This window comes from Parasteatoda tepidariorum, chromosome X1, assembly GCF_043381705.1.
Source record: "Parasteatoda tepidariorum isolate YZ-2023 chromosome X1, CAS_Ptep_4.0, whole genome shotgun sequence".
Classification (NCBI taxonomy): Eukaryota; Metazoa; Arthropoda; class Arachnida; order Araneae; family Theridiidae; genus Parasteatoda; species Parasteatoda tepidariorum.
Genome location: NC_092214.1, coordinates 584,756 through 612,223, shown reverse-complemented (window position 1 = coordinate 612,223; position 27,468 = coordinate 584,756). Strand labels below are relative to the sequence as shown.

The 27,468-nt window shown below is 30.6% G+C and overlaps 1 protein-coding gene and 1 long non-coding RNA gene across 5 annotated transcripts in view; one reads left to right on the top strand and one right to left on the bottom strand.

Annotated features, from left to right (window-relative positions):
• Nucleotides 1-6,955: 6,955 nt before the first annotated feature.
• Nucleotides 6,956-27,468, top strand: part of LOC139427149 (uncharacterized) — a 42,181-nt gene continuing 21,668 nt past the window's right edge. Inside the window, exon 1 of the long non-coding RNA XR_011638308.1 lies at nucleotides 6,956-7,093. This is a non-coding gene — a long non-coding RNA (uncharacterized lncRNA). The remainder of the gene's footprint in view (nucleotides 7,094-27,468) is intronic.
• LOC107455719 (AT-rich interactive domain-containing protein 2) overlaps nucleotides 10,611-27,468 on the bottom strand; it is a 143,358-nt gene continuing 126,500 nt past the window's right edge. For 3 of the 4 annotated variants that reach the window (XM_016073386.3, XM_071187978.1, XM_071187980.1), the window contains 3 exons: nucleotides 20,012-20,197; nucleotides 16,820-16,911; nucleotides 10,611-11,537 (listed from right to left, as the gene is read on the bottom strand). In XM_016073386.3, the coding sequence (XP_015928872.1) occupies nucleotides 11,429-11,537; nucleotides 16,820-16,911; nucleotides 20,012-20,197 (387 nt within the window). In that variant the 3' untranslated portion in view covers nucleotides 10,611-11,428. The remainder of the gene's footprint in view (nucleotides 11,538-16,819; nucleotides 16,912-20,011; nucleotides 20,198-27,468) is intronic. The other variant, XM_071187979.1, reaches the window with a different exon arrangement.

Genomic DNA, 27,468 nt, shown 5'->3' with positions numbered 1-27,468 from the left:
TAGATTAATCAGCTTCGAAATGATAAGAGACTTTAAAAGTTATAACTAATTAAAATAAGTCTAACATTGATTTTATAAAAAATTTGCTGTATAATTTCTGATTAAAATACGTATTTACAATCTAATTTAATCTATCATGATTAACTTAATATTAGTCGATTCTTCACTACTTGTAAAAGTATTGAATGTCTGTTGTATAAATTGAAAACAAATCGTTGAGCGTAGTAAATGGCATACAAATATTTTCGGCATGCTCATTTAAAATTTCTTCAAATTTAAAATCTTTATTGTAAGAAATGTACTCACAATACTTATAAATATGAATATGTTATCAAAATATTTGGCAATCCTTGGTAGTTTAAAGTTATTGTATGAAAAAAGGATTTGCTAGAAATTAAATGGTTATTAGAAAACGAAGCAGGGGTATTAGTTTATCGACATTTCAGTTGCTGATAGATATGGTTCCATTTTTTATGGAAGATTCCGATAAAACAAATACATTATACGAATATATATATATATATATATATATATATATATACAATAATGTCTTTACTAGCGTTGAAATGAGGAAATTCGATGTCAATATTCTTTTTTACAACATGGTTCTATATTTCCTCTTAATATTGACCCCTAATATTCGTATTGGATCAGGTATTAGATTACCGGTTGCTACTGTACCCTACCGGAGGATATAATTACAGGCCTTATAGGAGGCCCACAATACGACTCTATAGGTTACTATGTATGTTTATATATCATAGCGTCGTCTTTACAAACATTAAAATGAGGAAATTTGATGTCAATTTTCTCTATTACCACATAGCAATATTTTTCACATTCGAAGTTGTTTGAACTTAGAAAAACTTTGAATTTCTATGTATTTTGAAAAATTTTGAAGTTTTTTGGACTTTGAAATATTTTCATTTTGTTTGAACTGTGAAATATTCTAAACTTGTTAGAACTTAATATAGAAATATGTTATTAGTGAATATATTGAGAGATACTTAGAAATATATTGAGGCAATTTAGACTTAGCAATATTTTAAAACTGCTTTTACTCTGAAAAATTATGAAGTTTTTTCGATTTTGAAATATTTTCTTGTTGTTTAAACTTTGAAATATTCTGAATTTGTTTGAACTTAGAAATATATTGAGGCAGTTTAGACTTAGCAATATTTTCAAACGCTTCTAACTTTGAAAAATTGTGATGTTTTTTGCTCTTAGAAACATTATGAAGTATTTTAGACTTAGTCACATTTTCATACTTTTTCGACTTTGAATGTATATTATGATAATGTCTTTATTAGCGTTAAAATTAGAAAATTCGATATCAATATTCTGTCTTACAACAAGATCCTATATTTCCTCTTAATATTGACCCATAATAATCGTGTTGGACCAGGCATTAAATTACCGGTTACTAGTGTATTCTTCCAGAGGATATAATTATGGGCCTAACAGGGGGCCTACAATACGACCCTATAGGCTACTATGTATGTAAATATACAATAGTGTCCTTACTAGCGTTAAAATGAGGAAATTCGATGTCAATATTTTCTATTACCACATAGCAATATTTTTCACCTTCGAAGTTGTTTGAACTTAGAAAACTTTTGAATTTCTTTGTACTTAGAAAAATGTTGAAGTTTTTTGGACTTTGAAATATTTTCATGTTACAATGATGAAATATTTTAATGTTTCATCAAAATAAACACAGATCTCAAAGAAGTAGCTGATTATGTAGTCAAATTGATAGAGGTGCAGCAAATTTATCAAAACAATGCTTCTGAAGAGTTTACTGCAATTTTCACGAAAGCAGAACACATTTGCGAAGAATTAGGCATTGAAATGAATCGACCTCGAGTGACATCTAGACCTTCTGAAAACGCAGAAGAATTTTTTAGGAGATCAATCTTTATTCCTTATTTGGACTCCATTATATCTTCTTTGAAAGACCATTTTTATTCTACACAAAGAAAAGCATTTTCACTCTTACAGCTTTACCCGAATGCAATGAAAAAACTGGAGAAAGCGTCACATCCTGCAGTTTTAGAAGATATATATATTATGTATAAAGATCTGCTCTCATCGAATTTCATCACTGAAGCTACAACGTGGTATGAAATGTGGAGGAATAGAGAAAATTCTTACGAATCCCTCGAATACATAGATTTAGGCCACACCGTTTTATCCAGCTGTAGAGGAGGCAATCAAAATTGGCCTAACTCTTCCAGCTATTACGTGCACTATTGAACGCACTTTTAGTACAATGCGAAGCATCAAAATATGGAATAAATCTACAATGTCTCACGAGAGATTAAGTAATTTGTGCATGCTCAGTGTGCATTAAAAAAGAATCAAAGATGACTCAGAATTTATTGAAAACGTTATAAACAGATTTGGACAGCAAACAAGACGATTATAATTCTTGTTTGATTTAACAATTCTTTAATTGTTTATGTATCAATAATTACTTAATTATTTGACTTTGAATAAAAATATTTTTAATAAAAAATTTTATAACGAAATTGTTTTTCCGTATCTCTTTAATTGCTTAAAAAAAAAGCCAGGGGGTGCAAGTGCACCTCCTTGCACTCCCTTGCCGGCGCCCTTGACTGACGTTAAAAATTACTATTTGAACTTGCGACGCTTTTTATTGGAACTTATGTTATGTCGACATGAGTAAGTTAGGCCAAATTTTCACGTTACATTTCTTTGATGGGAAAAGGGATGACTTCAACTTATATATTGAACAATTAGAACATTTTTTCTTGCAAGCGATGTGGAAGAGAACTAAAGAGTATTTATTGTTTATCTCAGCAATTGGATCTCACACCTGCAAACTTCTACGGAACCTGCTGTTCCCGAAGCTGCCGAGTGAAGGCTCGTATTAAGAGCTGGAGCATAACACTGCATTTTAAACCTGCTCCAATCATCATTGCTGAACGTTTTCGATTTCACAAGCGAAATCAAACAGTAGGAGAATCTGTTTCTCAGTACCTGGAAGACTGGCTTCAACATGTGATTTTAGTGCGTTTCTTGATGAAGCATTGCGAGATCGCTTCGTATGTGGACTGTGCAACGAAAACATTCAAAAAAGACTTTTAGCTTAAAAGGACCTGAAATTAAATTATGCCATGTAAATAGCTACTGCTATTGAAATAGTTGAAAGTGATGCAGTTAATATGAAGACATTCACATGAAGACATTCACACCTGCTGTAAACAAAGTGCAGCAAAGCTTTACAGATCAGAAAAGAAGTAAACATACTTATTCTGAAAATGTTTCTTCAAGTGCGCAGTGTAAAAAGAACAGTCCACGATCCTACCAAGTGTAAATCTAAATAAGCTAAATGCCGTTCCTGTGGGAAAAGCGGTCACATTTCACCTGTCTACATGAGTAAAAACAAAGACTCATTTACTAAAAAGATTGAAATAGTTGACTGTGAATCAGAAGCCTTATTGTATGTTGTTGCGTCCATTAAACAAGTGTCTGGGAAAAAGAAATACACTATTACGGTCTTTGTAAATGGTAAACAACTGGAGATGGAGCTTGACACTGCAGCTGATGTCTCCATAGTATCAGAAGTGTGGATAAGGGACAATTTACCCAAATCTGAGGTGGCTCTATCATCAACTAAATTATAAGACTATAATGAGCGAGAGATCCCAGTGGTTGGAGAAATCATCGCTAAAGTGCAGTGCAACAATCAGTATCACGAATTACCTTTAATTATTGTAAAAGGGAATCGCCCAGCTTTGTTTGGGAATATTCAAATTGATCTGGAATGAAATATTTCTGTATCTTCCAAGCGTCTGAACAGTGTTGAAACACTCAATAAAAAATGCACTGAAGGGTTTCAAGTTAGTGATCAACCAATAAAATTTTTTAAAGCAGTTCTGAAAATGAAAGAAAACTGCCAACCTGTCTTCTGCAAGGCCAGGCCTGTACCGTATGGTTTAAAAAATTTTGTTTCTGATGAAGTGAAAAAATTAGTAGATAATAACATGTGGAAAATTGTCGAACATTCTAAGTGGGCTACACCAGTAGTAGTGGTACCCAAAAAGAATAATGCTGTAAGATTATGTGATGATTTCAAGATAACGGTGAAGTTCCTTGATCCGAACCAGTATCCTCTGCCCACTCAACAAGATATTTTTGCTACGTTGAGTGGTGGTAAGTACTTAAGTAAATTAGATTTCTCACTAGCGTATCAACAAATAAAATTAGATACTGACTCCCAAGAGTTACTGACACTAAACGCAATTTTGGGTTTAGTACGCCTAAGTACATTGAATCAAAAGATTCAGTTCTTTGATTCGAATTACAAATTTGGAACAATAAATTGAATCACTAATTCAAATCACGTGTTTCAGAAATGCGATTCCATTCAATGATCCAAATGAAGTGTTTCAGATCGCTGATTTAAATCATGCGATTGGGATGAAATGATTAGGATCAACGATTTGAATTAGTGATTCAAATGAAGTTATTCGGTTCAATAATTTGAATCAAGTGATTCGAATCATTGATGTAATTCATATGATTTGGATCAATGATTTAAATCAAGTTATTCGAATCATGTGAATCGACCGAAGTGATTTGGCTTCTAATCATGCGATTTGGATCACTGATTTAAATTATGCGATTCGAATCATATGATACGAACCAATGATTCGAATGAAGTAAATCAAATCACTAATTCGAAGCATACGATGCGGATCAAGGATTCGAAAGAAATGCTTCAAATTTAACCAGATGAGTGATTCGAATGAAGTGTTTCAGACCTAATTTCGAATCGTGTAATTTGGATCACTGATTCGAATAACATGACTTAATTGCGAAGCACATGATTCGAATCAAAAATTCAATTATCTATTAATAGTAAGCAGGGGTATAGGTGAAGGGGAAGTGATGTCACTCCGCCACAACAATAATCCCTGCTACTACTTATTTCTTCCTGGGTGGAAAACGAAAATATGGCGCAAACCGGAAGTCAGCTGATTTCTGCCTACCTCAGTTTTCTTTTAATATTAGTTTTTGGTGGCGGCAACACTGAATAATTTACGTTTTACTGCTTTGTGATGGCAACACTTATCTAAGTGTTGCCATCACAGTAGTAACGAAACTCTACTACTTTGTTGACAATTCCTATATTAAGAACTAGGGGAGTGTCAGGTATCTCCGCCCACTGTCAATTTCATATGTATAGAATATTTTTTGAAGTCAATGGGCCATCGGACATTGTTATATTAAAAAAAGATTATTTTCAAATTTTTAGGTATTTATGCAGCTGGTAACATGGTAAACAATAGTTTACCATGTTGCATAAATATGTAATAAATAAAATAATTTTGTGATAAAAATAATAAATGTGGTTTATCTATTGTCAATACATTGGTCATTTTCTTTACACCTGAAAAAACAATCAAAAAAACATAATTTTTATAACTGGGCGGGGATACCCGACACATTTTGAAAAGAGCTGAAAAACATGTTTTTTTAAATTTCTATTTTCTTAAGTTAAACTATTCTTTTTTTTTGGATTTATTCTTTTTGCATTATTTAATTAGATGATAAAACAATAGAAACATGCAAAAATATTGATTATTACGTCATGTGTTATATGTGTATGAATCTATAACACCATTAGTATATAATTACTAATCAATCTATTAATTAAATAATTTATTGCGCAATTACATTGATGAGTAAAATAAATATATTAGCAATTTGTGGGCAACCATCCCTCTTCTCCTGAGACACGAAGTGATGGGGGGGGGGCGGAGTGATGTTAAGGACTATGTGTTTTGATGAGTGACGAGATAGAAAAAAGATCCATCACTGTTTATTTCTGCCCAATGGATTTATTCTAGAATTTTTTGTAGTGGGGGGGGGGACTTGAATGACCAATAAATATTTAACGGTGGCAACGGGGGTTATCCATTAGTGAGTTATATAACGCTTCGAGAAATCGTGTTTGACAATATTCTCTGATGACCCAATCTATGAGTGAATGTAAGAAATAGGTATTTTATTTACGTCGTACTAGAGCTGCACAATGGGCTATTGACGATGATCTGAAGACATGCCATCGCAATTTTGATCCTCTGCAGAGGGGATGAATCCCTTGCTTAGGTAGCCCGATGACCTATGCAGGCTGATCAAGGTGGTCACCCACCTGCTTACTGACCAAGCAATTAGTGATGCTTGATTTCGGTGTTCTACTGGGAACTGTGTCTTTACAATCAGTCCATTGCGAGACGAATGCAAGAAATAGAAAAAATATATATAAATTTAGTTTTAAACTTACGAAAAAAATATATAAATGAAAATAATTAAGCATAATTATGTACCAAAACTAATATCAATTTAATTATGAGTATTAATTTAAAATTAGTGAATCTAAATTAACAAAAGGTTTCAATATTAAGAAATTTTGCTTTAGTTTTAGTAAGTAAAAATAAATTAACATTATTACCTGAAATTATAAATAAAAACTTCAGTGAATTTTTTTTTAATGAATTTATTGATTAGTTAGTACGAGTTTACATTTTTGTAGAGTAGCGATTGTTCCTGTGCAAACTAAAAAGTATCCATGGGAGAGTAGTTGGTTATCCAAACCACTTTCCTATGGATGCTTATTAATCTTTTCGTAAATAATTTAATCTTTTCTATTATGAACACGTGTATAGCTGAAAGAAAAAAACAGATTTCTTATCGATATGAACCCTCTTGTTTCATTGATATGCTTTCAGCTAACGACACAGGGTAGTGTCACCAGCATGCTGGGATAGAACTCGGAGAAGATATATATTGTTGGTGGCATGCGGATAATGAATTCAGTTCTCTTCACAGGCAAAGTGATATTTTAAAGTCAAACATAAGAGAGGTGGTAGGGCTTCAGATGATGAGGTTGCATTTGTTAATTCAAAGATCTAGTCTGACCCCTAAAAAAAGTAGACAGGTTTTGTGAACAAGATTTCTTCCCATAAGAAATTCTTTGAAGAAAAACTGACTCTCCCTATTCAGGGTGGCCACTCAAAACAGATTTCAAATTTCCCTGATTTTTCCAGGCAAAAATTTCCAGGTTTGTGTTTTTTTCCTTTTTTCTTATAAAGTGTAGGATGTGTACAAGAAAAGTGTCTGTATTATAAAATATCTTATTCAAAATGTAATTTTTTTAAACATATCTTGAAAAAAATTTTATTTTCTTACAAGATATTTTTTCATTATTTTTTAATGTTCTGGTACAACATTAATTTTTAAAAAATTAAGACGTGGAGAAAATAATATGTTTAGCTTGCAGAATATATTGTTTTTATTGAATAATTTTAATTGTTTTTATTGAATTTAATGTGTTACTTTAAGTAGTATTTGCTCAAAGTGTACCTACAAAATGACAAAAACAGAGTGACCAATAAAACTCTGATAAGTATTGTTTAACATCTTTTCATTAAGCAAAAGAAAACCGTTTCAGGTTCATATATCAATTTTTATAATTACAGTGGCTCCCAAAAGTGTTTGTTCAATTATAACTTTTATTGAAATAGGAAATAAAAATTCATTAATTAAAATGAATATTTGAAAATAAGATGCATAAATGATTCTTAGCAAAACTGCATAGAATATTTCAAAAACAAAGCAAAAGTTAATTTTTAAGATATCAATAATCAAATAGTAACAAAAATTTTACACAATGCAAGTCATTGTACAGTTAAATGTTTTCGGATTTCAGAATAAAAATTATTGTCAATTGCTTTAATTTTTTATTTGCAATTTAGTATCAAACTTGAGAAACAAAATTATATTTTAATTTTTGCTTGCTAATTTCGTAATATTTTATTTTATCATTTAAAAACGGCTTGTGGTCGTAATAAAACAATAGACTAAATTTGACTATTTTTCATCATAAGAGGTAAATTAGTAATAAATATGTTAAATTAGTTTATTGTATCCTATTGCACTGTGCAATATGTGATAAAATGCTTAAAAGAACTTCATATCAGAGATTAAAATTATAAAATTTGTGGAAAATTCATAAATTCGCAATTGAGTGATGTAAAATTTTTAAAAAAATATTCTGCACGAATTTTCCCTGACAAAAAAAAAACTAGTTACATGTATTTAAAAACTTATAAAAGCCATTGTAGATGCAAAAGGAAACTCTACTAAATGGTAATTTAATGAAAAATTAGATAATTTACTTTAAAAGTGTACGATGACTTCAGCGGAATAAAGTTTTTGTCACTTTTTGGTGATTGATTTCTAAAAAATAAACTCTTCCTTTGTTTTTAAAATATTTCCTACAGTTTTGTTAAGATTAGAATAAATTTTTTATAATTAAATATCCAATTTAATTAATGGATAGTCTTATTTCATTGAGTCACAAGTGTACGAACACATGTGTGAGTCACACTAATTACATTTCAATATAAAGTTGTACTGTATACTGCATTTTTTCTTACCAGTGCTTTTCATAAAATTCATTGATCATATTTTTTTAAAACCAATATCTCAAGTCAAATTTCTAANTGATGTAAAAAGGTTATCAGGGGTCTGTCTAGGTTTTTCTGACAGGTACCTATTTTGTGAAAATTTAGACATAATTTGTGAAAAATTAAAAATTATATTAAGAAATCAACACAAAAATATGGATTTATCGTTTCTTAAGGGATACAAAAATAAAATTATAAGAAAAAGTATTTTGTGAAACTACCGTTTTTCCTAAAATTGAATTTGTGAAACTACCATTTTTCCTGAAGTTGAATTTGTGAAGGTACCGCTAAACGGTAGTAAATTTGGCCTGTACAGACCCCTGGCTTTGAAATATCATCTCTGGAATGCAAGCAACATTTACGAACTTTCGATATTGTGATAACTATACAATTCGAATTTTGAATCAAAAAACTAATATTTACCAACAAAACCGTAAAATTCGATATTAATGTATAGTTAGTTCTAAAAAAAAACTTTTTTCAAAATAAAACTATACTGTAGAAGGTTAAAATGAAATAGAAAAAATTAGCATTAATGCAAGAATTGTAACAATTTGTCGACAAACACTGCTGTTAGTGATGGGGGAAAATGCGCGATTGGTTGGTTTGCTGAGAAAAATAATTTACGGATTTCTTTGAATGGGAGTTGAAAAGCTTTCAGAAAAAGAGTGCAATATAAAATCTATTATTATTAAATTATAACCAACTAATTTTTAGAGAATTTAATAAAGTAAAAAATACAAAAACATTTTGTCAAAATAGAAAAAAATTACCACTCTCAATTGCGAACAAATTTGAATCATAGTGTGAACACGGACAGAATTTAAAAACCGAATCCTAACCCCGTCTTCCACATCCACCATAATCTTTGCCTTTCCTAAATTGCACAGTCTGCATAGAGATCAAAGGTTTCTACATTTGCATGGGAGAATTTTATGTTTTATTCTAGTTTAATAGGGTTATAATGGAGCAAATTTTGACGAAAGCAAAGTAAGTTGATATTTTAACTGTTTGGAGATACATTTCAGTCTAAAAAATGTGGGTGTAATGGATGAAACAATTTAAATTAAGAAAATTATTAGCAAATAATTTAAATTAGTGAATAAAAAAATATATAAGAAAAAATTTCCAGGTTTTCTTTAAAATTTCCAGGTTTTTAACCATATCTCCCTGATTTTTCCAGTATAAAAAATTTCCTGATAATTCCAGGTATTCCAGGTGGGTGGCCACCCTGCTATTGTAACATGGTTTCTCAAAATAAGCAATACCTCTATTTCTAAAAAAACATTTCGAAAAGGAGAAAATGGGAACCCACATAGCTGCTATTTCCAGAGGGGTCGCATTCCATGACACAAGGAGCTTCTCTGAAGATCTCCACACCCTCTAACAATGGAAAGGTCCTTTTATTGTTAGAGGGTGGTAGTTCTTTCCTTAAACTTTAGGAGGAAATATAGAAACGGAGGGAGGGGGAGTGCTTCTGGGCTCCCTTTTACACATAACTGTAGAAGAAGGAGGACAAGTTGATTTCAAGAAAAGCATGACTAAGTAGGGGGAAAAGGAACCAAAAAATGAAATTCTTTCTTACACAGTAGACCAATTGGCATGATCTTTCTGGAGTGGGCACGTCAAGGCGCATTTTATTATACCAGGGTGAGAAAAAAAAAGAATAATGAGGTAGAATTTTCTCATTAAAAGGGCATACAGGAGGTGCGCACTGTTAAACCCATTTTGAAGAAACCTTTATTTTAAAAAGGAAGATGCTAGGTTTAGCCATAAATAAATTTTTGAATGAAATTTTTAAGTTTGAGACTTTTGAACAGCAAAAATTTTGCCCATATTTTTTAATTTATCAGAAGTAGAAAGCCATGGGGGACACCCTGACCTCAACAAAAGATTTTATTTAATGATGTTTTTGTTTTATTAAATAAACATAAAATTCATCTGGTTTAAAATTAACTGTGAGACACTTTTCATTTAGACATGCCATAAATAAACTTAACAGAGTATTTCAATAAGCTTTATAAATATTTTTCAGTAAATAAGAAGTCATACAAAAAGATAACTTCAAAAGATATCCTTGCAATAAGAAATGAAACATGATCAAACAACTAAGTTATTATTATTTTTTAATTAATTTTTACACATTAAAACAATTTTAGCTGCTCTTCTTCAGGTCCATAGAAAATGACAATCATAAAATGTTCGAATGAACAAGTGATACAGTTATCTGTTGTGAAAGCCCACTGAAAGAGTCAGGTTTGTGTCTCGATGAAAAAGAAAATATAAAGGCTGACTGATCTGCCTAATCAAATGAATCTTCAAACTTAAATAAATACAAGAAAATAATTACAAGTAAAACAAATACTGAAACATGGATATTATGGAATGCCAACTATTTAAATGATTTATGATTTTAATACAATCAATGAAATGAGTATATTCAATGGGTGTGGAAGTAATTCATGAAAAATTAATATTAAAATAAATACTTTCAATATAATAAAATTTTGCTAAAAATGCATTTCAATCAACAACTATGTTGCAGATGTGCATAAAATTTTGGTCCTGAACACATTTTTTAATGCTTTCATACATTCTTTTACTTCAGCAAATTTGATTTGGTACATCTTTCATTATCAACAATAAAAAACTTGTCTATAAAATTTTTTTAAAGCCCACAGGCATATCAACTTAAAATATAGGAAAGCCTTGTATGCAACACAGTGAGTTATAAATACAATGACATAACTTTAAATTCTCAAGTGATGCTTCCTTTCAATGTAATAAAATGTTATGATATGAAAGCATGGAACACAATGCTCCTGGAAAGACTGTTTTTAACATGGTAACAATACATAATTTTTCAATTCATTGAAAAGAAGAAGATATTGCATGGCACAATATGTGAAAGGTAATAAGTCTATCCTTTAGTCATGAGGCCTAGATAATTGGGAGAGGCACTGTGCTATTGTTCTTGCTGATTCAACAGGCGACATGGCTAAATAAGCTAATTCTGGTTCAAACCTTCTGACATATCTAAAAAGAAAATTATAAATAAATTATTAAAAAATATATTTCAAACAAAATGCAGAAAAGTATTACTCAGAATATTTTTTGATAGGGATTTTCCCTAATTTTTGAAGGACTGAATAAGCTAGTTGATTAGTGCAGATGATATTTTCAATTATGAACTCAGGAACAAAAACATACTTTTACAGATAACTCAAATATGAAGTCTTAAATTATCAATCATACAAAAAAAAAAAAATTATTTAATTTAAAACTAGTTTTCCCTGTGTAACTTTTGATCTAATAAGTAGAATATCACAAATTAAATTGATTTGTGTAGATATTAAAAACCAGGCAAAAGAACATACTTTTTCTAAGGAAACAATTTTTTTTTTATTTCTTTAAATTATGGAAGGTTGCAACAATTATAAAAATAAAGTCACACAAATCTAAACTTCACTTCATATTTCCCTAGAATCATCAAGCAAATCAAAAAATCTTTTTGCAAAAAATATATTTCTTGAGAATAAATCATTTTTTAACGTATAGTTAAATAATAATGATGAAATTTTTTTGTATTGTTAACTATTTCCCAAAATTTATTAGAATTTTTTTTTTTTTTTTTAAGTTTTGGATTTCATTATTTAAAATTATTACTTACATTAAAATGAAGTAAAAATTTCTGTATCAGAATATTCAAATGTCCCTTGTGCAGCTTTAGTATGACGTAAATAAAGTGTTACTAAGGTTAGTCTCTCTAACTATTAAGATAGCATTTTCAGGATCATAATATCATTTATATTTGGCACAACAGCCCCGAGTAGGCCAAGGCCATACCTGCCAACATTGGGGAAACAAAAGAATGGAGATTTTACTAGTGAAATTTTTTGGGCTATGTGTATAGTTTTGATGCACCATGCAAGTCAAAAAGAGAAATTCAAAATTTGAAATAAGGTAAGCGAAGTAAAAAATATCTAAATAAATCTTAAACCAGAGAAGACCTTTCAAAAGCATTGTTCATAATCCTAAGCAATTAGCTTTAGTTTACAGAATTTTTACATATTCTTATTACGAACTTAAGTAGCTGATTTGGCTTTGCATAAGAATTTTTTTAAAAATGAGTTCGATTCATAACAGTTACCAGAGAAAAGCTAGCAAGCTAATTTTCTCAACTTTAAAAAATCAAACTTTTCATCAGAAAGTAATGAGGGTAATTCATAGCTAAATTTTTTTAGCTTTAGAGAAAATTCTCTTGGGCTCTGCATTGCTATGCAGAATGCATAGGATAGCAAATGTATCACCCGCTATATTTTTGAACTGTACTTTTTTAAACTGTTTTTTTTTGAACAGTAGGTAAATAACTAAGTTTGTTATCGGAGAAAAAAAAAACGATTCCCTGAATAAGCAGCTCACAGCAGCATTCTCACTCAGGGTGCGTAGCCAAATCTTTGAATCAAAAATAAGCACTTTTTAAAAACTTTTCAAGCACTTTACAAAACTTTTCAAGCACTCAAAAATTCATATTCAATCAATGATATTATTGAAAAACAAAAACTTTTTATAAACAGTTTTAGCATTAAAAAAAAAAGAAAGAAAAGAAACGGGCGTAAATCGAAGCATTCAGTACTTTCCCACATCACTGAGTGAATTCAACTTGACCCTGAGCTCAGAACAAAAGTACCCTTACCCCCTACGTCAAAAAAAGTGTTAGAAGTAAAATAAAATAAAATAAATAAGAATAAAATTTAAATAAATTAAAAAGAAAAACATTTCATAAGGATCTGATATTCTCTATCCGAATTGGAGCACTCGGGTTTCGGTTTGAAGTGAGCGCGCATGCGCTAGTCATAACGTGGGTACGACATGAAGTCCGCGTGAATGATTACGTAGCAAACTCCCCATTTTTCGTGAAATGCATGGGATCCACCAGATATCACTGAAGGGAAGAAAAAAAATTATTCGGAAAAAAAAGTACTTTTTAAAAACGCCAGCTGAAAAAAGCACCTTTAAAAGCTTTTAAAAACAAAATCCCCAAAAAAGCACCTTTAAGTACTTTTTACAAACGCTACGCACCCTGTCACTACATCCGGTTTGGACGGCGATGCAGCACATGAACTGCAGTACTGCATAGTACATCTGTGCATAGTACCGATTGTTCAATCCTGGCGACTTATAATGTCGTTGCTGAGTGGAAGGATTAAAACAGGCCTTAGGTCGGGAAGGAGGGTACAAAATTTATTTATTAATTATTAGACAAAAGCAGTCATGAGAGTGTGTAAAAGGTGAACATGAAAAGTTGCGCTCCTTGGTTATATCTTAGGGAAAATCTTGCAAAGTAAAATCCGTAAAATGTCTTAATTTAGGGAAAGAGGGAACTGTTAGTAGTTGATATTGGTTTATGAAATAGATCGAGTGCTTCCCACACAGAGCAAAGGGAAAAATGTCCTGCTCTAATATAATGCATACTTGAGCAAAAAATAGATTTAAGAACAGGATGTTGCTTTTAAAAGTGTGAGAAAGTATTTCGATTAGAATAATTAATTAGGATAACATAAAAAGATTAACAGAAGCTTTTTATGTTACATCCCCCTGAAATGAATATAAAGCTTAAAGTAGGGTATGGAACAAAAAAAAAGGCTTTATTTGACATATAGTGGCGTTACACATGATTGCCTGAAGAAGCGTAAGTACAACTGGCAGATGTTCCCTAGTAGGAGATATGCCCTCTCCTTACTGTAATTGTTGATTGGCATCGTTTCTCCATGCTAAGCACCACATTATCCAGGAGTTCTTGGGGTAAACATCTCTATTCCACCTTTAACGCATCTTTCAGTTGATGGGTGTTACCAGGAGGATACTGTCGTGTTGCAAGACGTCTCCCTAATGCATCCCACACTTGCTCTATGGGACTTAGATCTGGAGAGTAAGCTGGCCAATCCATTCCTGTGATATCTTCACTTTCCAGTAGCTCTTGAACATTAGTAGTGCAGTGTGGCCGGGCATTGTCATCCATAAAAATGAAGTATGGTCCAATCGCCCCTCGGAACAGACGCACGTGGGGTAGGATTACCTCATTGCAGTAGCGGTCTCTAGTTACTGAACCTCGGTCGAAGATCTGAAGCTCAGTCCGCCCGTTCAACATAATGCCACCCCAGACGACAACTCCAGGACCACCGTAACGATCTCCAACCTCTCTCCAGATCAACTGATGTTGAGAATCGCTTGTAGCAATAAAACGACTCTCATCTGTGAAGAGGACGCGGCTTCATTGATGAGGTGTCGAGGTTTCGTGTTCTCTGCACCACTCTAAACGGTGCCGCCGATGGCTAACTTTTAAAGGTATGCAGCGTTCAGGACGTCTAGCAAATAAGTCACCTTTGTGGAGGCGTCTGGCCACTGTAAATCTTGATACTTGTCGTCCTGTGGCTGTGCACAGTTGCTGAGATATGGCGCTCGCTGACTGAAAACGGTTTCTTTTCGCCTGGAGGACAATGTAACGGTCATCTCTTGGTGTTGTTTTCCTTGGACGGCCACCACCAACCTTCCGAACAGCTGTACCAGTAGTTTTAAAGGCATTCCAAGCACGAGAAACAACACTTTTGTTGATCCCGAACTCTTCGGCGACACTGGTCACACTACGCCCCTCCTCAAGCTTCCCAATCATTCTTCCTCGAGTAAAGTCGTCTAAATGATTTCTTGAAAACATGTTTCACAAAGCAAATCACTTGCAGTTAATGTCCTTAACTATGGTGCTCTTCCTCCTTTTATCACAATTTTGACCTGTGCGCGCTGACTCACAAGGTTTAGGTACGCTTAAATCATCTATGACGCTTTATTTCTAAAATTTGCATACAAATAATCTTTCTACTGAATTACGTGCATATTATACTGCAATTTCATGGCTATCTTATACTTTGTTGGGGAGCTGTGGCCAAAAAACCACTAGTTGCTTAAGTTTTGCACACCCGTGTATATAAAAAAATTGTGTTTTCAATTTAATTCAAATCTTGCATAAACTTTGAGACACACTTTAATTGCTAATGGTTTTATATTCAAAAAACTTAAAGCGATTTATTTATTATACTAATTTTCTAATATTATATAAATTTATATATATAAGATTACTTATTTATAAAATGTATGTAATCACGCAGATGGCAAGGTTCAAATATGGCGAAAACAGCACAAAAACACGGATCCCAACTGCATTGCCTCAACACTTCAAGCTAACGGAGGCAATGTTATGGATTGGGGGATGTTTTCTTGGCATTACATGGGTCCTTTGATTCCTGTGGAACAACGTCTGGATGCCCAAGGGTATTTAAGTGTTATCGTAGATCAAGTACAACCTGTTATGTTAATGGTGTACTTTTCTGGACATGGATACTTTCAGCAAGCAACGCCATACAGCTCATATTGTCGTCAGATGGTTAAAAAAAAACATGACGGTGACTTTACCTTGCCTCATTGGCTTGCACAATCACCAGATCTCAAACCAATTGAGAATTTGTGGGATAGAATCAAAGGGGGCATCTGACAGCTGGATCCAATCTCATAGAACTGAAAAATGCAGTTCATTGGATATGGGGTTAACTTCCTCATACCACCTACCAGCATCTCATAGAATCTATGCCTAGAAGAATTTGAGCAGTATTATGGGCTAAAGGTGGCCAACAGTGTATTGAAGGGCTGGTCATAATAATTTGGCCACTCAGTGTATGTATATACATATAGCTATTTTGCCACAAAATTAAGAAGAATTATATTTATTTGTAAATAACCTCAAAAATATATCTCATTTGGTAATTCGTTTTGCAAGTTTTGGCTTAGAACTCAGGCACAAAAAACTCAGATATTACGCGAAGCTAAGCAGAAGTTTGAACATTTTGGACTTCAAAAAGTGAGCTGGAACTCATCTCTTGTAATAATTCATAACAAATTTTACACAGTTTATGTAAATTTTTATCATAATCAACTAACAAAAGCACACTTGCCAACATTTAATCTGCATGACCCTACAATTCTGAACTAGTGTTTTACACCAAACAAAGCCTTATATAGTGTGTCTTTATTTATGAAAAAATAAAAGCACGAAAACAAAGTGATAAACGAATAATAAATACCAGAATATCTTTATTTTTAATGAAGAAGAAAATAATGGTTAATAAAAGTTATCAAAAGAAATCAGAAATATTAACAGTTATTAAATAGATATATTTTGTTATTATTTTTCAAATGCTCTTTCCTTGTTTATTTAAATGTGTTCAAAAGTATGGACTTATACAAACAGTTAAAGTACTCATACTTACGTTCTAGCTAATGAGCTGTGTGTCACTAAGTTTCTTAGAATTAGGGCACTTGTTAAGCGAATGCTTTTTGTCAAAGCATTTTCTTTTTCCTCCTGAAACAAATAAAGCAGTATAAATGCTTGTTTCATGAAAGGTAGGTAATTTAAGCATTTGGATACAAACTGTATAATTTTCATAAGCAGATATATTTGAAAACGCATCTTATTAAAACATTGAACTATGCACTTTTATTTTTCCAAATATTTTTTACTAGCTTCATAACTTGAAGCATTAGACAGAATTAACATTGGTAAGTGTAACAGACTTAAAAATGCAATGTGCAAGGATGAGAGTAATCAGAAAGCGAAAAAGAGGAAATCCATGAATATATATGTACACACAAATTTGACTAAAAAAGTGAAATTTTCAAACTTGTAAACCATGCCATTATAAATCCTGATGATTAATTTGAATTGGATTTTAAGCTTGCGTGAATATGAATCGCTACATACAGGTTTAAAAGCGCGTAAATACAAATGCGATATTGGATTTTTAAATCTTGTAAATAAGAATCATAATGTACGATATTTAAATAGCGTAAATAAGAATCGCAATGTGAAACTTTTAAATCAGGTAAATACGAAAATCGATGTTCGATATTAAAATTGCGAGAAAATAATTGAGATATTTGCAGAGTCTGGACTTGGGATTTCTAAAAGGCTTGTTTGTATTGTTTTTGTTTAGACTTAATAAATAACAATTTACAAGATTAATTGAATGAGCAAATAAATATTTTCACCGTAAATTCACCTCTATTTTTTTAGTTTGCTCACACGCCAGAAAACAGGAAGCAGCGATGTCTGAATTACGAAAATACGAGATATCCAGCGGATGGATAAAAACACGGAAAATGCTATTTTCTGAGTGTAAAAGCGGAAAAAATAACTAAAAATGCGGAAAGGTTAGCAGCTAAGCCCCATCGGAAATTAGATTAATTATTTCATATCTTAAATATTGTTTGTCTTGGAAAAGTGAATATTATTTCCACAAACTGTCTTATGAAGAATTGAAATCCTCAATAGAAATTAAATAATTATTTCATTATTTAAATGTTGTTTGACTTGGAAGAGTGAATGCTTGTTATTAATAGGAAGGGGAGAAAAACTTAACATAAAGGTTTGGTGAATATTTTATTTGGATATTCAACATAAGATTGAAAAACAAACCAGTGAATAACAACTCCTGAGATTGTTAAGAGAATCAATTTATCCAATTTAACCGTTCATGATAATTTTAAAAGCTGAAAAGTTTCATCATGAAGCTCGACATATGGGTTTCTCATGTGCTACGGAAAGAAATTTGTGTACTTGCATTGACGTCTGTGATTTGTTTCACAAACAAAAAAGAAAATTATACACTTTTGAAGCGCTTTATCACTGGGGACAAGAAATGGGTTGTCAACAGAATTGTTCCGTTCTCTGTTTAGACCTTAAAACCTTAACTTCAAATAAGGAGGTCAAAAATCACCCGGATTAGATTTTATCAGTAAAGAACAAAAACTTTATGCACATGATGAATGAAAATTAGGGACAATATATTATTTAATAAAATATTTATTCACTGTGAGAAAATCGCCTTTCATTTTCATAAAAAACAGAACTTACTTCTGAATAGTATGCACACTAGTAGGTAAGAAAGGGGGAATTTTAGGGTAGGGTGGGAGAGATTAAGTAAAAAAGAAAGGGCCTCACTTTTTGAAGTGTCCTAACAAGGGAAGAAAAAAAATGTAAATAGAAAGAGAGTAGAATTGAATGGAAGAGATGAGAAAATTGAAGAATTGTTCCAAGGGGCAAGAATAGAAAAATCTTAATACTTTGGGGGTGGAGACTGAACATTTTGCATGTCATTATTGAGAATGCATGCATGTCGTATTGAATCAGTCGTTGAGATTTGCAGCAAGCATGATGCCTAAATTAAGTTTTCACTCTTTCACACCATGACTCTGATATTTCTTTAGATGGATTTTCGGATTCTGATTAACGTAATTAAATAAATTATCTTTCTTTTCATGAAATATTTTGTCGTCCATATTTTAAATGTTTCACCTATTTTAATGTTCCGCAATTGCACCGACATTTAAAAATAAAGAATTGCTGTAGAAAGTAAGTACAATTTACTAATTGAAGTTTATATTTACTTTTTTTTGCTATAATTATTTTAAGTTATATTTTGAGAATCATACTTAATAATGCCCAACCAAACAGTTGTTTTTTTAAAATGACACCTAGCATTTTCTTCAGTATCATTTATTCGCCCCCCTTGAATTTTCATCAAAATTAGGGGGATGCTTTATCGGTATTGTTGTACGATTAAGAATGGTTGTTGAAAAAGAATTGCAATCACATTTATCTGAAGCAGCATTCTTCTGCATCTGCCTGCAATCAGAACGCTGATTTGATGTGGAGTTAGAGTTCAAAAAAGCTATAAATACAAGTAAATCCTTAATTCTGGTGTTCTTTTCTATCAGTTCCTTTCAACAGTGTTATTCTTTATCTGTGTAATTGTAATAAATATGTCATTCTTTAAGCTATTGATCAGAATTTCCCCACACACGTTCAAGTGATTTTTTATGGTTTAAATAATTTTAATTATTTATACTTTATTAACCATCCATATTGTTTAGATCTACATATTTGTTAGAAGACATTAATAAATTATGTGTTGGCTTTTTAAAGTCTTTTTTATTTTTATGAACAGAACAATTTTAATAATTATGTCATTTTTTAAGCTATTGATCAGAATTTCCCCACACACGTTCAAATGATTTTTTATGGTTTAAATAATTTTAATTATTTATACCTTATTAACCATCCATAACGTTTAGATCTACATATTTGTTCGAAGACATTTAGTAAATTATGTGTTGGCTTTTTAAAGTCTTCTTCATTTTTATGAACAGAGCTTAAAGTTAATTTGGGTTTATATAAAAAAAAACTATCAAATAAAAAAGAAAGAGAAAAAAAGAAAAGAAAAAAGTTTAATCATATAGTTACATGATTTAAATTACACAAGATTTATTTTAATTAAAATACTTCTTTGTCTACAAATAAGTGCTCCTATTACACAATTGTTTTAAATAAGCGACAATAAGGTGGGGGGAAGAGAGATACTCTAAAAAATTAGTTACAAAATAATTTAGCGCTTTAAACTCACAGAAAGCTCCTTGGGATTGATATATTGAAGGGCATGCCTCCTTATTGCTAAGAAAGCAGCATCAGGAGCATAACCAGGATGTGGGGGAGGCATTTGAGGTGGTGAAATAGTTGTTTTTCCCTGCTGGGATAACTGCTTCCTCCTCAAAGCTTCAACATGCAGAACTTTTTCATTACAATGCCAGTCCTGCAGATATAAACATAAAATTTAGATTTTCCTAGCTTAAAAACTAAAAATATAAAACAAAATAAACTCATGCCTGCACAGAACATAATTAAATTAACATTCCTTATAACAAAATAATTAAATAAACAAAATAAAACAAAAGCATATAAACCAGCAAGATAATGTGAAACAAACATAACTTAAATATTTCCTGATGATGCAAGTTTTAAGCAGTTATCCCTTCAATGTCATAAAACAACCCAAATTAGTCATAATAACTTATTAGATAATTTTCCTGGACAAAAGTATCTAAATAGCATAAATATAACTAAACTGATGAAGGATTCTTCAAATTTATAGCTAAGGAATTTTTAAGTTTCTAATTTTGACCAATTCATATTACCTTTGATAAAATTTTCATTTTTCTGAATTAAAATCTAATTTAAACAATTTTGCTTACAAATCAATATTAAAATGCAGACTAAGGAAGTGCAAACATAACAAAATGACCATTCCTGAAAGAAAAAAGTAAAATTCAGAATTTTGAAAAGTACAAATCCAACTGTATAATTTACAAGGCTGGCACAGTGCAGCAACATTTTTTGTTGCTTAAGACTTTCAATCTTTAACTCAAAGCATAAATTTTATCCCAAAATGCAGAATTTCTTATTCATGACATACTATTCACTACAACAAGCTTCAAATATATCTCAGCTTTCAACAATGAAACATTTTGTGGCCGAAAGGCAATTTATTTGTCTAAGTTAAAAAATATTCCTAACAAATTAAGAAAATATTAAATGATTCATTTGAAAAATGACATTCATGATAATTTATAAGAGCAGACCAATGTAGAATTTTTAAAAGACTGGTTTTCTGAATTTTACACTATTTAATACTATGAGCAGGTAAAAGAGAAACAAACTAAACATGTATTTGATCATATGAAGAATTTCAAACCTAATTTTGGAATAATTTTCATTATAATAGTTGTAGGACTCAAAGTTGGCAGAAAAAAGTCAGAACATTTCGTCTTCAAAAAAATTGAGACATTATTTGAATAGAGGTTAGATGTAAACAGAGTGCTTGTCAAAGGAGGACTTCATACACTACTTAGATAAGTTTAATTTCGCCTTTTCGTAATTAGGATTGTTTAATTCACTGTATAGATAAGTTTTAAGCATGTTCTTTTTCCTTAAAACATCATATGAGCCCCGATTATTCCATTTCATTCCCTCTAAAATTCAAATCGATAATTTTAAAGCTATCTAACAAGTAAATGTAAATAAATAAGAAATTTTTTTTTGTTGTCAAAAACACAAAATTTGAGCAAAATTGGTCGTATTGTTTCTGAGAAATCTAATTTAAAATATCTGATTTTTTGAAATTCAATTTCTCAAAAACTATTTGAACTATTTTGCTCAAATATTGTAATTTGCCATGTAAAATTATATTCTTTCAAATGATGCAAAAAATTGTAAACCTTACAATTCAAAATTATTTTGACCATTATTAAATGGAATAATAAAAAAATAATAAATATTTAATAAAGGTTATTTTTGCATGGATAAACGAAAACATCTTTGGATAAACAAATTGTATAATTGTGAAATTTTTTTTTAATTAGCTTAAAGAGTTCTCAAGATATAACGAAATACACAAACAGTAAAATTAACATTAAGTGTTTTAAACTTAGCAACGCTTCCCTAACCAAACTATTGGAGCCGTATTTTCCAGATTGAGGCTACCTACTATAGTTTGGGGACCAAAAATCTGTATCCGACAAAAAAAAGTTATGTTTATTCAGAGAAAGTAAGTTTTTGTGTCTGATTTGGTAACTTAAAATACAGTTTTGTAAAAAATAATGTTAAAAAATACAAAATATCCCAATGGCCTTTTGTTCTAAAAACAAATTTAAATTAGTTTAAAATATTTAAAGTCTAATAAGTCATTTATATATTTCTGAAAGATTAACAAAAATTCCTTTAATATTTAAAAAAAATTTCTTGGAAAATAACATTGCTATAGGGTCTATTTTCCTAAAAAAAGAATCTATTGGATTATTAGTTAAAGGAAACGATAGTAATACACTACCCTATAAAAATGGAAGAGACACTTTCAGTTCTTTGACAATTTTTTAAATTTCTCAAGAAATACTTAAAGGATTATTTTGGAACTTTAGAGGTGTTTAGTTCATGCCATTTTTCATACTTAGCAACAAGGTTGAAAGCTTTTAGAGGTTTGGAAGACCCACAATATATTACGAAAGAAAACAAGTATTTAACACCCTATGCCAGTAAAACAAGCAATCAATTTGTAACTTGCATCAATTACTTTAGTTATTTTTTAATAGTTACATAAAGTTTCGTAAACTCAAGAGTAAATATTTATAGAGATATGGATATTTTTATAAAAAAAAATAATTTTTTCTCCTTATGTTTTTTTGTTATAACTTCATAAATTATTCAAACAAAATTGTTGGAGAAATTGAAGACTAATTACAAAGCTGTTGACTTAAAATTAAAAAAAAAAAAATTATTAAAACTGAGCAAGGTATGAGTATTTAAGCTAGTTCTTTTATACTGCACAGGAGCAGAAAAAATTTTAAAACGTTTTTTCATAATTTTGTAGAGAATCATATTTGACAACTAATGATAAAAGCCTTATTTCTAAATTAGCTTAAATACTTATAACTTTGAGCAGTTTTTAACGATTTTTTTTTAAATCGGCAATTTTGTAATTAATCTTAAATTGCACCAAAAATTTTGCTTAATTCCATTAAATATCTATGAAGTACCAAAAAAAAACTTTTTTTATAAAATGTCCATATTTCTAAAAATATTTGCTCTAAGTTTACGAAACCTTATGCAGTTATTATAAATAACAACTAAAGCAATCAATTGCAAGTTTCAAGATTATTGCTTAATTTTCTGCATAGAGTGTTCAAAAATACTTGTTTTCTTTTGTAATTTATTGCAGGTCTCTTAAAACTCTAAAAGCTTAAAATTTTATTGTTAAGTATGAAAAATCACACAAACTAAACAGCTCTAAAGTTACAAAATAAACCTTCTGTATTTTTGAGAAATTTTAAAGAAATGCTAAAAACTGAAAGTGTCTCTTCCATTATTGTAGGGCAGTGAATTTATCTAAATCAATAGAGTGAAATTTTAAAAATTTTCTTCTCATGCTCTTCATACAGTTTACTCAACCTAGTGTTTTGTTTGAGAGAGAGAACCAATTTTAGAAATTTTTTCTACTGTTAGAAATACAGTGTAACGTCCCATATCCGGATGTCCCTTTTCCGGAAGGGTCAAATTACCGGACACTTTTTTACAATCAAAATAAACAAACATCTCTTCATCTTCCCCTCTCCTTAAAGAAAAAAAGAGGTCTTTTGACAGGTTTTCTCTTTTTCTAGTTTGCATTGAACCCATAAATCATCAGAAAGGGAGAGAGAAGATCTACCAAGACCGTCCAGTACCATTAGTGACTCTCCTCCTCCGGAATGCAGGAAAAGAGGGAGATTTGTTTTCAAAAGAGTGCAACAGATTACCCTCCCCCCTCCTTCCCCATGCAGCTGGCTAGTAAAAGAGGTATTTCCTGGAACCTTTTTTATTAAAGTATTAGGGAAAGAAGAAATATGGTGGAAAAGGGTAAACACGCAAACTTAATGTGGAGGGGGAGTCAAAATGGAAAATTTGAATAGGTCTAAAAGGATACAAATCCTTGAGAAACATTCTTTCTTTCCCCAGACCATGTTAGGAGGCGGGGGAATAAAAAGGGGTAACATTCTTTCTTTAGCAGATTCTTTCAGTCATACAAGAAAAAATAAAGGGAACCCGATCAGCATGGCGCGCCTTTACGCTTGATTGATAGCTAATGATTGGAGAGAAAATAATAATATGTCACTTCCCCGCCCTCAACTTGAATGATCTTTTCTTTATGCATATTTTCTCTCACAAATAAGGAGGAAATGAATTTGCCTCCTCCACCTTAATGAATGACAAGAATGTCCCCTTCTTGCTTGAATTGTTCTAGTTCAAAATGGCGGATTAATATTTTTATAACTGCCAAACTTTTTTCGGTTTTCTATATTTTAAGCAATATTTTTTTTTCTAATATTTTATTTTTGATCTAAAATATTATTGCGCGAAAAATAATGTTTATTTATTTTTGCTTCTTAGATTCAGATCGTTTATTAGATCATTTTAAGCTTAGTTTACCTTGGGGGTCTATTATACAGAAAAATCTATCTACGGAAAAATCTATTATACGGATTTCCGGAAGTCCCGACGATTCCGGATACATGACTTTCCACTGTAATTCTTAATGAAAATGTTCTCTTAATTAAAATAATCTACAGAACTAGTTGAAAGGAATTATGTTTTTATAATTTTTTTCGTACTTTTCAAATATTGAAACCTAAATAAGTAGCCGTATGTATGATACATTATAAAAGGGTTAAAATATAAATTTCAACTACGTTACCTATCATTAACAGTTAAATTTTAAAAATTTCTAATTTAAATCTTTATCAGTATAAAATTCAACCTCTGTTAAATTTTTAAAGATTTGGATTTTCAATTAAGAATTTCCTATTTACAGTTTTTTAATTTTTCGGCAAGAAATCAAAAATTAAAAAACTTCAAATTCTCGATTTTTTGCAGCTGTTACAGTAACCTCTCTGTGCACCACTGAAATTTGCAAAATGCTCTAAAGGAGCAATTCTGGAGTCGATGAACATGATGCGCAGCCATTTAAATATAAAAATGCTGAAAGACGTATATGTTGATAAGAATATCTTTTTTTATTAAATATGACATAAATAATAAATATACTCACTTCTAAATCATTTCCTAACACTATCAATTTATAGTTACAAAACATCTTATTATCTTGTCCCATAATAACTGCTTTTAAAACACAGTTTCAGAATATATAAATATTAAATAAACAGTTATTTTTGTATTTTATCATTTGTAATTACTACTTCAAGATTATGTAAATATTCTATGTCTTATAATACTAAATTTTTTTACTATTATTAAATAAAATAATAAAATGCAAACTTTGTATGAACGAGCATAATAATAGTATGCAAAAAATGAATTTAATTTTAGGAGGCTCAGATTTTTTTCCTCCAGATTGTGGTTACCCCGTATATTTTGATGAATCTGATTACCCCAAGAAAAGAGTATGTTTGTTCAGAGAGAGAGTGTGTTTCTGTGTCTGATTTTAAAACTTAAAATATAGTTTGAACTAATTAGCATATTTAAGGTTAGACTAGTGAAAACCTGATAATTCAGGAAAAAAAGTTATTCAGGTTGTCTAAGCAAATCAAAAACTTTTTGAACACAATTATGAAATTTGTTTATCCAAAGATAAATCCGTGCAGAAACTAAATTTTAATAAGCATCTATCAGTTTTTATTGAATAAAATCAGTTGAATAGCTCTTGTGAAAATGATTACTGAATATACTGTATAGGACCCCAAATCTGGCACTCACGGGACAGATGAAATTCAGCATTTTGGAATTTGCCGAATTTCAGATCTCTTTTGGAAATTCCAATATGGTGCCCATATACTACGATAATTCAATTATACTGTTAATTTCAGAAAATTAATTAATGACAATAAATTTAGTTAAGTTTTGATAGTAGATTATGATGGGGTGAATTTAAAACTGTCCCACCTTAAGAAATTTCAATAACAGGGTGCATAGCCAAATCTTTCAACAAGAAATAAGCACCTTTTAAGCACTATATACATAAACAAAAAGCAAAATAATTTTCAGATTTTACATGATCACGATAAAATAACTAGTTTCTGACAAAGAACTCCTATTTTGATTATACTGGTCAATATAAAATGATCAAGAGATTTTTCGGTTCGGTATCAGAGAGTGGAAAATGAAGCCTAAAAGTGACACTATCTTGCAAAATGCAGCAGAGTTGCACATGAGAGTGCAATAATCTCACCAAACCCAGCTCAAAAGACACATATGCGGACTCTCAAGTTTTCATCAAACATGTAAAATTATTGGTGCTGTCATACGCTACGGACCAACGGTTCGCCAAAATAGATTGTGGTTGAAGTAATTGTGAAAACGTTGAATAGAACAATATGAAAAGCAGGCTTTTGCATAACACATGGCGAAAATGGATATGGTAAAGAAAACAAAACAAGCACTTTCCAAAAATGCTACGCACCATGAATAATTAAAATAATAATCGATATAATAGAAATAACAAGATATATTTTTTGAGCTAATAATTAGTAACGATAAAAAAAACAAGCTAACAACTAAATACAATTAAAAAAACTATTAATTAACAAAAAAAACAACAACAAATTTTTAACAGTTAATAACTAATAAAAAAACAAATGAGTATAATTTACATCGAATAATAAAAGCTACAAAAGGGATAGAATTATTTTTGTACCCCAAGTGGTAGTTTCAATGTCAAAAGGGTGTGGCTAATTTATGGTCAAACCAGAGAGTGAAATGTAGGGACAGACCAGTAAAGCATTTGCACAGCTGTCAAGATTGATTGATCCGTCTCTTCCAACTTGCTTTTCTTTATTTTGTTCCTTGGAAATGCAGATGTTTTTACTTTTCCCTTTCACTTTATTTTAAACTGCTTTAGAAACAGATGTTTGCTTTGACACAGATTTTTTTTCATGTTTTTGTTTTATTTTTAAAAGATAAAATAAAGTTACTTACTTCAACAGAATAAAAGTTCAAATAAAAAGATAATATAACTGATTTTTTTTTCTCTTACTAATAAAAATTTCCTTAAAAAAAGAAAAAAAGATCAAGTTAAGTGCTGAATTTCGGGTCCTGCCGGATTAGGGGTCCCATACTATGCTAATATACTACTTATGTGACCCGGAGGTATCAAACTTAAGATTTATAAAGTAGAACTATCATAAAAAGTTTAAGTTTTACTAGTTAAAAGGTAAATGTAATGCTAATCATTATAAACCAATTTTAGAAATTCTCGGCTAACAAAGAATTTTTTTCATATTTTTTATAAAATTAAATAATGTATAAAAATTTCATTTTAAAAGGAAAACGAAATTGTGTTAGTTTTGTAGTTTGACGTTTTGATTTATAATTTAATAAAGCTGCATCAGTTTTAAAAGTATATAAAATTAGAATAAAAACTCAAGAGTTAAATAGAAAATAATTAGCTAATTTTAATTTACAAAAAAAAATGTAACTTGATGCACAATCCAATCCTATCATAAAATACGGTCCAAATATTAAACATCTACATAATCATAAATT